At 44.9% G+C, this 14,490-nt stretch overlaps 1 protein-coding gene across 7 annotated transcripts in view; it reads left to right on the forward strand.

Moving 5' to 3' along the window:
• The window catches only part of LOC115200948 (retinoic acid receptor alpha), a 247,074-nt gene extending 232,879 nt beyond the window's left edge, over nt 1-14,195 (forward strand). For 4 of the 7 annotated variants that reach the window (XM_029764091.1, XM_029764092.1, XM_029764090.1 and 1 more), the window contains 6 exons: nt 707-823; nt 3,440-3,600; nt 10,471-10,647; nt 11,004-11,208; nt 12,306-12,464; nt 12,767-14,195. In XM_029764091.1, the coding sequence (XP_029619951.1) occupies nt 707-823; nt 3,440-3,600; nt 10,471-10,647; nt 11,004-11,208; nt 12,306-12,464; nt 12,767-12,969 (1,022 nt within the window). In that variant the 3' untranslated portion in view covers nt 12,970-14,195. The remainder of the gene's footprint in view (nt 1-706; nt 824-3,439; nt 3,601-10,470; nt 10,648-11,003; nt 11,209-12,305; nt 12,465-12,766) is intronic. The other 3 variants (XM_029764095.1, XM_029764094.1, XM_029764093.1) reach the window with 1 other exon arrangement.
• Nucleotides 14,196-14,490: the final 295 nt, after the last annotated feature.

Here is a 14,490-nt window from a genome sequence, read left to right on the forward strand (position 1 = left end):
GGAGCCACCGCGGAGGCTGGGAGGACCGGCCACTCTGCTAGGGGACATCTCGGTGACCTTGCGTCCGCTCGACAACTCCGACATCGCTGCCAGTACCAGTGCCAGGTGGCCATACCAAGGCAGAGAGAGGGAGAGAATGAAAGAGAGATGGGGGTTATCACGGAATGCCTGAGAGAGCCCGAGTGGTGTCAAGGAAAGGCAGGGCTGGTAAATGCTCTTTTTCAATGTCAATGTTGACTTTTTTTTTTCTCTTAGGCGTTCTGTTGATACTCTGACAAACCTGCTGGTGATTACTGTATGCGTGTAGAATGTTGAGTTGATTTATGTTATGAAGTGGGGGGGGGGGTTGTATTTGGTTTCTAACTAAGTGAGCCAGATGTACTACATGTTTTTCCGTTTGTATGATATCTATTGTCTACCGGTGAATTTGTGTGTAGAATATAGTCTGTCTACGGCAGAGAATGTGCCCATTCAAGTTGTAGGATTTGTTGAGTTGTTTTGAATTTAGTTATTAACATTCAGGTTATATGATAGTCCATTTCAGTATACATGACCCCATCCTACCAGCATAAACTTTCCCCCCTGTGTTACTGTGGTAGGGTGTGTGTGGTTGTGGGGGTGACTTTACTGTACTAGGGGGGCCCTGTGTTAGTTCGTTTGTGCCCTGTCGAGGGGGTAAACCTGTGCCCCTCCTTTGTCGCCTCAGCTCCTCGCTCCAGCTCCAAAGGCGGGATGGTGTTGGGCCCCCAGCCGCCGCCCCCACCATTGGAGACCGGGAGGGGACAGACTGGGGGGCCAGGGGCGGACAGGGCAGCTCCCCCGGGTAAGCAGCCACCCCACCCCCACCCCCCCCTTCCTCTGTCCCCTCTTCCCTCCATCCCTCATCCCCTGTTTTCATCTCCCGTGCTGTGCCCTAGCATCTCCAGCATGTATGAGAGGAAGATGAGGGTAGGAGCGGGAGGGAAAACAAGTTTCATCGTTGTTCCGCCGCTACAGAGCAGCGAGAGAGAGGCAGGCAGGAGAAGCAGGGGAACATTGACATTTTTATCTTTCCATTGAATTTAATCTGAGTGACGGACGACCTGTCGCAGTTTTCATTTTCCTCCCTCAAATGATCCGTCTGTCTGTCTGCCGGCCCCCTCTCTCTTTCTCGTACACACAGGCATATACACACGTGCACGCATGCACATATTCATACAGATTCATGCAGACACATTGTCAAAAGTAGCCTTTTATATTATGAAATCCACTATTGATTGATGGGAGTCTGTGTATTGCTTCTAGCATACCGCACACAATACAATACTGTTCGCTACAATGAAGATACTGCTAGTATGTGGTTCATATCAGTGGGCAAGACTATGCTACACGGTCATACCATTTGAGAATGCTAGACGTAATCCTTCATAGATCAAACAAAGGATTCGCGTAGACACTATTCACGGTTTACACACAAACACACACACACACACAAAACAATGCGGACGGCTGTTGTATTTCTCCTCGCTAGCCCTGCTATGGATCTCCCGCCAGTTATTGCACGCGGCAATTCTCCATGACTGATCGCGAGTCCCGGCTAATGGTTCTTTAATGACTGCATTAAATTGTGTTGTGCGGCTTATGATTGCAGTGCCAATTTGTCAGCACGGGTAATGTCTCTGCGTTAAGGATGCCCTACTTTTATTTAGGAATGAATTTAACGTCTCCAGCGGACCCCTAATGGCGGCGGGGGCGCTGAGTCACTTTGACAGCCACAGTGCGCAGGGGAGGGCCTCTCTCTCACACACACACACACACACACACACGCACACACACATTCTCACATCGCTTAGAATTCTCAACTCTCCTCACCTGGCAGTTCCTTTAAAGGTTGATGGACTTCGTGGTAAGGACAAGGGCCCGAGATCTGTAAGCAGTTGGCAATGCATAGCTGTGTAGATGTAAAGAAGTGCTTTATTTAACTGCTTCTTTTTTTTTAAGGCTAATTTCATCTGCAGTCCCTTGGGTCTTAGTGATGTGACGGTGAGCTTACTTAGCAAAGCAAAGGTTCTGCTGTTGTGTAATGTTTGACTCCTAGACTTGAAGCCCCCCTGTCTCTCGAAGTTATCCAAGGGAGGAAGGCCTGTCCGTGAACTGATTAATGAGCGTTGTCCCTGTATGGTGAATCCCTCTCTGGCTGGCCCCGGGCCAGTCCCCCCTGTCAGATGTTGCCCTGACAGACACTAATCTATGGTCAGTTTTGTGTACCCCTCTAATGGTTAAGGTTAGGATTTGGACAGGGGAAGCTGATCCAAGATCTGTAAGGGTAACCTCTGGGTCGAGGTCTGGGACCGCTAACTGGGGCTACAGCTGGTGACTGGAGAAAGAGGGAGGAGAGAAGAGGAAAACAAAAACACAGGGAAGAGCTATCAGCTAACGTGACGCTTGGAGAGAGAGAGAGAGAGCGGGACACAGACAGGGGGAGCAAGCTAGCTAGTGAGGATTAGACAAGAGCAAGAGAGGAATGTGTAACAGAAAGAAAGAGTGAGTGAGAGCGTGAATGCTGGAGGGGGTTGTGCAGCGTGCAGGGGTGTGGGCTCAGCCGAGCCCTTTAAACCATTACCGCCTGGATATTTGTCATATTATGTTATTAGATTAGCCGGGGCCTCTAATGAAAGCAGTAGCAATTTATCAGCATTATGTACAACCTTATCCGCCAACGCTATTTATCACCTAACCTCCCCCCACTGCCCCCCTTCACCCCCTGTCAGACCTATACACCCTGAGGAGGGGGGAGGGAAGGAGGGAGAGGGCTGGAAATACCCTAATGGCTTTCCAATGCTTAAAACAGCGACGCCTGGTGTGTTTGTCATTTCGGGAGTAAGTGTAGCTACATTCGCAGAGGGAATTGCATTTCTCCAGCTTTCCTTTTGGATTATTCCAGGGCTTTTCCTCAGTAATATCGCTCTCCCCCCTTCACTGACCTCTCATGGTCGTTTATCTTCCCAGCTGGGACCAGAGCTGGAATATGTTGTGGTAGCTTCTTAGCTACAGTGGACCTTGCAGCTTTTTGTTCTACCTCAACTTAATCATCCTCTTCTATCGTGTACCTGTCCTGCTAGCTAGCCCACCTACACTACCTCCTGCTCTTGCCCTCTAGTTTATATCTCAGTCCCCTCTTGGTTTAGATAGCCACACGATTTGTTCCCCCAACACAAGTGAAGTCCTGGGTGCTTCACTGACGGTTTGCCATTTGATTTAAGTTTTCTTTCTGTCATTGAAATCAGAATTGCTTTCTAGTTAAGTGGGAAATGCAGTATCCTTCCTAGACTGTTTGTAAAGCCCCCTTTTCAACAAACCTTTTTATTTTTTATATAACTTATACATTCCACTACTAAATATCCACCCTGTTTTACTAATATAAACCCTGCTTCTCTTCCTTCTCTCTCTCTCCATTCAGCGGTGAGGAATGACCGGAACAAGAAGAAGAAGGATGAGAAGAAGCAGGAGTGTACTGAGAGCTATGTGCTGAGCATTGAGACGGAGCAGATGATCAACAGGGTCAGCAAGGCGCATAAGGAGACCTTCCCTTCGCTCTGCCAGCTGGGCAAATACACTACGGTGAGCGCCACAATACTTAGAGAACGAGTGTGTGTATGTGCAATCTTATAGACAAACCAGTGCAGTGAATTCACTCATCTGTTGTTTGATATTGTAGCCCTTTCCTGCAGTCAAATTACCTAGTGGCCTCATGGGTGGAATGTTATTAATATTGTTCATGATTCATAAAAAAATCCAGTCTTTCTATGTCAAACAGTTTTGCTATTTCAGTCTTCTGTGATATACACTGCTCAAAAAAATAAAGGGAACACTTAAACAACACATCCTAGATCTGAATGAAAGAAATAATCTTATTAAATACTTTTTTCTTTACATAGTTGAATGTGCTGACAACAAAATCACACAAAAATAATCAATGGAAATCCAATTTATCAACCCATGGAGGTCTGGATTTGGAGTCACACTCAAAATTAAAGTGGAAAACCAGGCTGATCCAACTTTGATGTAATGTCCTTAAAACAAGTTAAAATGAGGCTCAGTAGTGTGTGTGGCCTCCACGGGCCTGTATGACCAACCTACAACGCCTGGGCATGCTCCTGATGAGGTGGCGAATGGTCTCCTGAGGGATCTCCTCCCAGACCTGGACTAAAGCATCCGCCAACTCCTGGACAGTCTGTGGCGCAACGTGGCGTTGGTGGATGGAGCGAGACATGATGTCCCAGATGTGCTCAATTGGATTCAGGTCTGGAGAACGGGCGGGCCAGTCCATAGCATCAATGCCTTCCTCTTGCAGGAACTGCTGACACACTCCAGCCACATGAGGTCTAGCATTGTCTTGCATTAGGAGGAACCCAGGGCCAACCGCACCAGCATATGGTCTCACAAGGGGTCTGAGGATCTCATCTCGGTACCTAATGGCAGTCAGGCTACCTCTGGCGAGCACATGGAGGGCTGTGCGGCCCCCCAAAGAAATGCCACCCCACACCATGACTGACCCACCGCCAAACCGGTCATGCTGGAGGATGTTGCAGGCAGCAGAACGTTCTCCACGGCGTCTCCAGACTGTCACGTCTGTCACGTGCTCAGTGTGAACCTGCTTTCATCTGTGAAGAGCACAGGGTGCCAGTGGCGAATTTGCCAATCTTGCTGTTCTCTGGCAAATGTCAAACGTCCTGCACGGTGTTGGGCTGTATAAGCACAACCCCCACCTGTGGACGTCGGGCCCTCATACCACCCTCATGGAGTCCGTTTCTGACCGTTTGAGCAGACACATGCACATTTGTGGCCTGCTGGAGGTCCTTTTGCAGGGCTCTGGCAGTGCTTCTGCTCCTCCTTGCACAAAGGCGGAGGTAGCAGTCCTGCTGCTGGGTTGTTGCCCTCCTACGGCCTCCTCCACGTCTCCTGATGTACTGGCCTGTCTCCTGGTAGCGCCTCCATGCTCTGGACACTACGCTGACAGACACAGCAAACCTTCTTGCCACAGCTCGCATTGATGTGCCATCCTGGATGAGCTGCACTACCTGAGCCACTTGTGTGGGTTGTAGACTCCGTCTCATGCTACCACTAGAGTGAAAGCACCGCCAGCATTCAAAAGTGACCAAAACATCAGCCAGGAAGCATAGGAACTGAGAAGTGGTCTGTGGTTACCACCTGCAGAACCACTCCTTTATTGGGGGTGTCTTGCTAATTGCCTATAATTTACACCTGTTGTCTATTCCATTTGCACAACAGCATGTGAAATTTATTGTCAATCAGTGTTGCTTCCAAAGTGGACAGTTTGATTTCACAGAAGTGTGATTGACTTGGAGTTACATTGTGTTGTTTAAGTGTTCCCTTTATTTTTTTGAGCAGTATATATAAAGTGTAATATTGGCATGCAAACTCAAAATGAAATACATTTCAACTCTATATCTGACATGATACAGGTGTCTTTTTTTTAACATTTTTGCAAAAGTAAAAAAATAAATAAACTGAAATATCACATTTACATACAATTGAAGTCGGAAGTTTACATACACTTAGTTTGGAGTCATTAAAACTCATTTTTCAACCACTCCACAAATTTCTTGTTAACCCCTGTGCGGACATCCGGCGAAAAATCCTATCACCATTAGCATAACAAAATGTAATAATTTTTTTTTTCCATTTTTTTTTCAAATTATATCGTTTTATAGATACACCTCTCCTGAATCGAACCACGTTGTCCGATTTCAAAAAGGCTTTACAGCAAAAGCAAAACATTAGATTATGTTAGAGTATATCGTAAAAGTAACCACATAGCCATTTTCCGACCAACCACATGCATCACAAATAACCAAAAAACAGCTAAATGCAGCACTAACCTTTGACAATCTTCACCAGATGACACACCTAGGACATCATGTTACACAATACATGCATTCTTTTGTTCGATAAAGTTCATATTTATATATAAAAACAGCATTTTACATCGGTGCGTAACGTTGACTAACTATTTTCCCTCAAATGCATCCGATGAAACAGCGCTACAATTTACTAAATTACTATTCGAAAACATTTTTAAAATGTAATATTGTCATTCTAAGATTTATAGATGAATATCTCTTGAAAGCACCTGTAATGCCAGATTTAAAAATAACTTTACTGGGTAATCACACTTTGCGATAAAAGGGGATGCGATACTCAGAAATCCCAGGTCCACAACAAATGTATTTTCGTTCGAAAAAGTTAATCCTTTATGTTCCATTAGCTTGTTGTTGTTAGCGCGTTCTGAAGGCTGCACCAAAAGTTCCGACGTGCGCGGGGCTACTCTTTCAACAAAATGCATTTTTTTCTTATTTAGGTTCGTTCAAACATGTCAAAGGTTGTATAACATAAATCTTTAGGGCATCTTTCAACCAGAGCTCCAATAAAATTGTAGGGGAACGATTGCATTGTCTTTATAAACGTTTCGAAAGGGGAGGGTAGACAGGGGCGCCGACGTCATAATGGTGATGGCCCTCCTCATGTGACCAATTTCAACAGCGTCTCATTCATTCAGTTTTCACAGTAGGAGACTTAAACCACTTTGTAAAGACTGGGGACATCTAGTGGAAGCAATAGGAATTGTATGCATATCCTAGCTTCTGAGTTTGAGTAGTAGGCCGTTTAAAATGGGCACAAATTTTTTTCAAAATGCGCTGTGGCGCCCCCTATCCTAGGCGACCGTCAATAGGTTAAGTTATTTTTCCAACAATTGTTTACAGACAGATTATTTCACTTCACTGTATCACAGTTCCAGTGGGTCAGAAGTTTACATACACTAAGTTGACCATGCCTTTAAACAGCTTGGAAAATTCCAGAAAATGTCATGGCTTTAGAAGCTTCTGGTAGGCTAATTGACATCATTTGAGTCAATTGGAGGTGTACCTGTGGATGTATTTCAAGGCCTACCTTTAAACTCAGTGCCTCTTTGCTTGACATCATGGGAAAACCAAAAGAAATCAGCCAAGACCTCAGAAAAAATTGTAGACCTTCACAAGTCTGGTTCATCCTTGGGAGCAATTTCCAAATGCCTGAAGGTACCATGTTCATCTGTACAAACAATAGTATGCAAGTATAAACACCATGGGACCACTCAGCCGTCGTACCGCTCAGGAAGGAGACGCGTTCTGTCTCCTAGAGATTAACGTACTTTTGTGCGAAAAATGCAAATCAATCCCAGAACAACAGCAAAGGACCTTATGAAGATGCTGGAGTAAACGGGTACAAAAGTATCTATATCCACAGTAAAACGAGTCCTATATCGACATGCCGCTCAGAAAGGAAGAAGCCACTGCTCCAAAACCATCATAAAAAAAAGCCAGACTATGGTTTGCAACTGCACATGGGGACAAAGATCGTACTTTTTGTAGAAATGTCCTCTGGTCTGATGAAACAAAAATAGAACTGTTTGGCCATAATGACCATCGTTATGTTTAGAGGAAAAAGGGGGAGGCTTGCCAGCCGAAGACCAAATCAAATCAAATCAAATTTATTTATATAGCCCTTTGTACATCAGCTGAAATCTCAAAGTGCTGTACAGAAACCCAGCCTAAAACCCCAAACAGCAAGCAATGCATGTGAAAGAAGCACGGTGGCTGGGAAAAACTCCCTAGGAAAACTCCTGAGAAAGGCCAAAAACCTAGGAAGAAACCTAGAGAGGAACCAGGCTATGAGGGGTGGCCAGTCCTCTTCTGGCTGTGCCGGGTGGATATTATAACAGAACATGGTCAACATGGTCAAGATGTTAAAATGACCACCATTCCAACCGTGAAGCACGGGGGTGGCAGCATCATGTTGTGGGGGTGCTTTGCTGCAGGAGGGACTGGTGCACTTCACAAAATAGATGGCATCATGAGGTAGGAAAATTATGTGGATATATTGAAGCAACATCTCAAGACATCAGTCAGGTAGTTAAAGCTTGGTCGCAAATGGGTCTTCCAAATGGACAATGACCCCAAGCATTTTTCCAAAGTTGTGGCTTAAGGACAACAAAGTCAAGGTATTGGAGTGGCCATCACAAAGCCCTGACCTCAATCCCATAGAACATTTGTTGGCAGAACTGAAAAAGCATGTGCGAGCAAGGAGGCCTACAAACCTGACTCCATTACACCAGCTCTGTCAGGAGGAATGGGCCAAAATGCACCCAACTTATTGTGGGAAGCTTGTGGAAGGCTACCCGAAATGTTTGACCCAAGTTAAACAATTTAAAGGCAATGCTACCAAATACTAATTGAGTGTATGTAAACTTCTGACCCCCTGGCAATGTGATGAAAGAAAAAAAGGGTAAAAGTTGAAATATATTAGTCTCTCTACTATTATTCTGACATTTCACATTCTTAAAATAAAGTGGTGGTCCTAACTGACCTAAGACAGGGAATTTGTACTAGCATTAAATGTCAGGAATTGTGAAAAACTGAGTTTAAATGTATTTGGCTAAGGTGTATGTAAACTTCTGACTTCAACTGTAAGTTTTTAGACCCTTTACTCAGTACTCTGTTGAAGCACCTTTGGCAGCAATTACACCCTTGAGTCTTCTTGGGTATGACGCTACAAGCTTGGCACACCTGTATTTGTGGAGTTTCTCCCATTCTTCTCTGCAGATCCTCTCAAGCTCTGTCAGGTTGGATGGGGAGTGTTGCTGCGCAGCTATTTTCAGGTCCCCCCAAAGATGCTCGATCCGGTTCATGTTCGGGCTCTGGCTGGGCCACTCAAGGACGCTCAGAGACTTGTCCCGAAGCCATTCCTGCGTTGTCTTGTCTGTGTGCTTAGGGTCGTTGTCCTGTTGGAAGGTGAACCTTCACCCCAGTCTGAGGTCCTGAGTGCTCTGGAGCTGGTTTTCAGCAAGGGTCTCTCTGTACTTTGCTCCATTCATCTTTCCCTCGATCCTGACTAGTCTCCCAGTCCCTGCCGCTGAAAACATCCCCACAGCATGATGCTTCCACCACCGTGCTTCACCGTAGGGATGGTGCCAGGTTTCCTCCAGACGTGACACTTTGCATTCAGGCAAAAGAGTTCAATCTTGGTTTCATCAGACCAGAGAATCTTGTTTCTCATGGTCTGAGAGTTTTTAGGTACCTTTTGGTAAACTCCAAGCGGGCTGTCATGTGCCTTTTATTGAGGAGTGGCTTCTGTCTGGCCACTCTACCATAAAGGCCTGATTTTGTGGAGTGCTGCTGAGATGGTTGTCCTTCTGGAAGGTTCTCCCATCTCCACAGAGGAGCTCTGTCAGAGTGACCATCGGCTTCTTGGTCACCTACCTGACCAAGGCCCTTCTCCCCCGATTGCTCAGTTTGGCCAGGCGGCCAGCTCTATGAAGAGTCTTGGTGGTTCCAAACTTCTTCCATTTAAGAATGATGTGTTCTTCAGGACCTTCAATGCTGCAGACATTTTTTGGTACCCTTCCCCAGATCTGTGCCTCGACACAATCCTGTCTCGGAGCTCTACGGACAATTTCTTCAACCTCATGGCTTGGTTTTTGCTCTGACATTCACTGTCAACTGTGGGACCTTATATAGACAGGTGTGTGCCTTGACTCCACTGAAGTTGTAGAAACATCTCAAGTGTGATCAATGGAAAAGGGATGCAGCTGAGCTCAATTTTGAGTCTCATAGCAAAGGGTCTGAATACATAACTAAATAAGGTATTTCTACAAACGTGTTTTCGCTTTGTCATTATGGGGTATTGTGTGTAGATTGAGGACATTTTTTATTTAATCCATTTTAGAATAAGGCTGTAACTTAACAAAATGTGGAAAAAGTTAAGTGGTCTGAATACTTTCCAAAGGCATTGTATTATTTTGTTTAAGACTACAAAGAAACACTGTGTGACCCTGATTTAGCCCACTGCAGTGAAAGGTTTACCGAATGATTCTTCAAAGTGTTGTTTAAGTATTGCTTCAGAACCTTATTGGTGCTGCTACCTTTTATTCTCATATCCAGAGTACATGTATGTAACGGCCATCGTCAGAATTAGACCAAGATGCAGCAGAGGATGTGTTCATCATTAGAATTTTAATTCAAAAAACAAGAGAACACTACAAAAATGAACAAAAACGACAGCAAACAGTCCTGTTAGGAAAATACTCAAAACAGAAACAATTACCCACAAAACCCAAAGGAAAAACATGCTCCTTATGTGTGACTCCCAATCAGCAACAACACTCTACAGCTGTGCCTGATTGGAAGCCACATAGCCAAAATCAATGAAACAAACCAATATAGAAAAATGCACATAGAACGCCCACCCAATGTAACACCCTGGCCTAACCAAAATAAAGAACAAAAAAAAACCTCTCTATGGCCAGGGCGTTACAATGTATTTGATTTGTTTTGTAGTTCATGTCTGTGTGGAGCCTTGAATGTAACACTTCGTCCAATAAAGACTTGTTAGCACTCAAACTCTAACTAGTGTCTCCCTCTCTCTCGTCAGAGTAACAGCTCGGAGCGGCGTGTGGCTCTGGACGTGGACCTGTGGGACAAGTTCAGCGAGCTGTCCACCAAGTGTATCATCAAGACGGTGGAGTTTGCAAAGCAGCTTCCTGGCTTCACCACGCTCACCATCGCTGACCAGATCACCCTGCTCAAGGCCGCCTGTCTGGACATACTGGTAAGGACCGCCTTTGGTTCGCTCTACTTATGGTGGTCTGGAACATATCCCTGCACACCTCAGATCGCTCTTCACGATCAGGTTTGAGTCGCTCACCAACACTGGTCCTGGTCCATCTGAGGGGGGAGTACAGGCATTTGTTCCAGCATTAAAACACCATATCACCTTAATTAGTTGAAACTAATGTATTAGTGCTGGGGTGGTGTAAAAACCTGCACACCATCTAGTTGTTCAGGCCCAGGATTAGTGAGTGGTGGCCACTGTTATTATATAACATCTGTTCATAGGATTGCTGACATGTCAGCTACTTATCGATTCATGACATACTCAACAAATCCTACGCCCTGCTCCTTCAGATTCTGCGGATCTGCACGCGCTACACGCCGGAGCAGGACACCATGACGTTCTCGGATGGCCTGACGCTAAACCGTACCCAGATGCACAATGCCGGCTTCGGACCGCTCACCGACCTGGTGTTCGCCTTCGCCAACCAGCTCCTCCCTCTGGAGATGGATGATGCTGAGACGGGACTGCTTAGCGCCATCTGTCTGCTATGTGGAGGTACTGTGGCTGTTTGGACTTACCCAATGCTACTGCATATACACACGCACCCATACACAGTGATTGAAGCTGATAATGACATTGTGTCCAGGTAGGGTAGAGATTAATTTGCCTCATCTTCATTTGGCTGTGAAGGTGTCGCTGTCTTAAACAAATAGGTCTGGTCACATCTCTTCTCATTATAGGCCACTAACACTATCGTATTCCAGCATTCACACATTGGACAGGCCCAAAACTAGGAATGTAGACTAGTGCTGTATCTTGAGAACCATTTAGTGGTTAAACCTCTAGAGTCTAAGCCGAGGGGGTGCCAAGCTAACATGGAATTGTGTTAAGATGGTCATACCATGGATCATTTATCTATTTGATTTAGAATTTTAAGACCCCTTAAGGTATCAAAAGAATATAGAATTATTATCATTATTTGATGAAACATTGAATTTGGCATTACTGCTATTATCCAATAGAAACACATTAAATAACAGATTCACTACATGGAACAATAGGTAGTCCAAAAAATAAATCTAAAGAAAGTTTGTTCTGAAGTGTCTGTCCAATATCTGAGAGAGATAAGAAAGATCAGGAAACTATGACATGTATTCATCCCCTTAATTTAGGCACTAAATTATCTCCATGTTTTTAAACTGGTCCCGGGGGACCTGCAGACCAGTCTTGTGAGGCTGTGGGTGTCCTAATGTGTGAGTCTCAGCTTTCCACAGAGGGGTCATATTAGTGTGTTGGCCAAACCGTTCAGACGCTACAGACATTTTCATGAGAATAGCGATTTTGGGGATTTTCTCGTTGTCTGACAGACACAGCTCCATCTCTGCCACCTTTCACCGCAGATACGGCGGATGATTTGATTTTCCACAGGGCCGTGGAAATTGTAGGCTAAGGGTTAATAGTAAACATTTTACAATGTGTACTTAGAAATTCTCAGTATTGACCTACCTGGAGATAGTTCAGGAGGTGTAGCTAATCTGGTTATGTAGTGCAAATATGCTGAACCGCATTGTAGAATACAGCTTAGTGTGAGCTCTGTTTATTACATTCCACCTGACTGAACACACCCCGGTATTGTGTTTGGCTGTGTGTAGATCGGCAGGACCTGGAGCAGGCAGACCAGGTGGATGTACTACAGGAGCCCCTACTGGAGGCTCTGAAGATCTACGTGAGGAAGAGGAGGCCTCACAAACCGCACATGTTCCCCAAGATGCTGATGAAAATCACTGACCTGAGGAGCATTAGCGCCAAAGGTCAGAGGCAGTCCGAGACATCGATCTACACACAGCTGTGGATCAGCCATATACTTCTGTGTCAATTAGCATTATGTTATATTGTCTACTTTGTATAGCAATTAAGGTACTTACTTTGCAACGTCCATGAACGTTTAAACTGTCCATAAAGGATTGTAAAGGTCTACATGATCTATTTTGTCATTGCAAATGTGATTAATTCATAAAGGGGTTGAATGCCCACAACAGACTAACACCATATATTGGTCCTCCTACCTAATCGATGCCTTCCTCTTCCCCTCTGTCCCCCCACCCTTCCTCAGGAGCTGAGCGTGTCATCACCCTGAAGATGGAGATCCCGGGCTCCATGCCCCCTCTCATCCAGGAGATGCTGGAGAACTCTGAGGGTCTGGAGAGCGGGGCCACGGGCACCCGGACCAGCGGAGCCCCCCCAGGCAGCTGCAGCCCCAGCCTGTCCCCCAGCTCCGCCCAAAGCAGCCCCAGCCCCACCACACAGTCGCCGTAGCAAGCCCTCCTTTTTCCTCATTCACTTCAATCTCCCTGTGGTTTGGGGGGTCCTCGCTGGACACAGAGACCGGCGTGCTCTTAAGTGTTCCTCCCCCCGCGTGACACACCCTCTCCTGCTCCTCCCCCACAGAGACACTGTCTGGAAAATGGCGAAAAGGTGGCGGCAGGATTTATCTGAATGACCATACTGGAACACTGCTGACATCTCCTCCGTCCGTTGCCTCCCCCACACCCCTCTCTCCCCACCTCTACCTGAAAGACTGAGGGAAGGAACAGGAAGGAGGAGTCAGAGTTGTGAACACTGGTCCACTCAGAGAGGCTGGCAGGAAATGGGGACAGACAAACGGACAGGACAAGCAGAGAGACTAACACCAGACACTTTTTGCGTTTCTCAGAGGAGGACTGCAGGCATGGACTTGTCAAAGAAGACCACACAAAAAGACTGGGTCTTTCTACTTTTCCAACTTGGAAAAACAGATTTCATACAAAAGATATATAAATATATATAGAAAAGTAAGGAACTATTGTGATTGACTTGTACATGATGGAATAACAGGTTTGAGAAGGTTCTAATTTTTGTTGATTAAAGGCTGTTATATTCCTCCACTGTTTTAATCGTTTCATACTCATTAGAGTATCAAAAGAGAAATGTTCCATTGTTTTATCACATACCAATGTTCTAATTAACAAAAGTCAAGAAGTTGAAATTGCCTTTTCAATTTACAGACACACACAGACATGCACAGAAAAGAGTTCCGCTAAATATCACACACTATTCCAGGTTGGGTTTGTTTTTCCTCTCCTTCTTTGTTGCCGCAATGAGAATGGAAAAAAACTGATTGTATGAACTTGGTTGTATGTTATGGTCACAGGTCCTTCAAGATATCAGATTAATGAAGATTATTTTAAGTTGCCTTTGAGTTCATGTATATAAGCTGTATTCATTTCTTTAAACTATGAAAAGTTTAGCCTTAACCTGATTTTTAAAAAAACTAAAAAAATGAATACCTTTTGTGTTTTGTTTATAGGTTTCTGTTTCAAGAAAAAAAAACATTTTGAGCACATTTTACTGAAGGAAATTCATCCATGTTTTTTGTCCCCTTAAATGAGGGACAGGTCCATTATTTATCACTATGATTCTTACATACAGCAGCCACAATTTAGTTCATTCTCACTCCTTAAATTACAACAGATTTCCATGAATAAAAAAAGAAAAGAAAACCATAGCACTCCTATTGAGGCTGTATGATGATTTGTAGCTGAACAAAGAAGGGGGTTTGGGGATTGCCTAATTACTCACCCTGAATTTATGTCTGCTGCTTTATCAATCACTACATACCTTGAGTCTTAAACTACCATCCTAGAAGCTGTTTGTGTGACATCAAAATGAGGGGCATTGTACAAAACAAATTCATAAGCGATTGGAGGGTTTCTAACACATCTAACTAATTGAAGTTGATAACGTCTTCATGTAGGCTGGCTCTGACCCAACCAATCTGTTTCTGGCACCAATCAAAAC

Source organism: Salmo trutta, chromosome 10 (assembly GCF_901001165.1).
Source record: "Salmo trutta chromosome 10, fSalTru1.1, whole genome shotgun sequence".
In the NCBI taxonomy this organism is placed as follows: Eukaryota; Metazoa; Chordata; class Actinopteri; order Salmoniformes; family Salmonidae; genus Salmo; species Salmo trutta.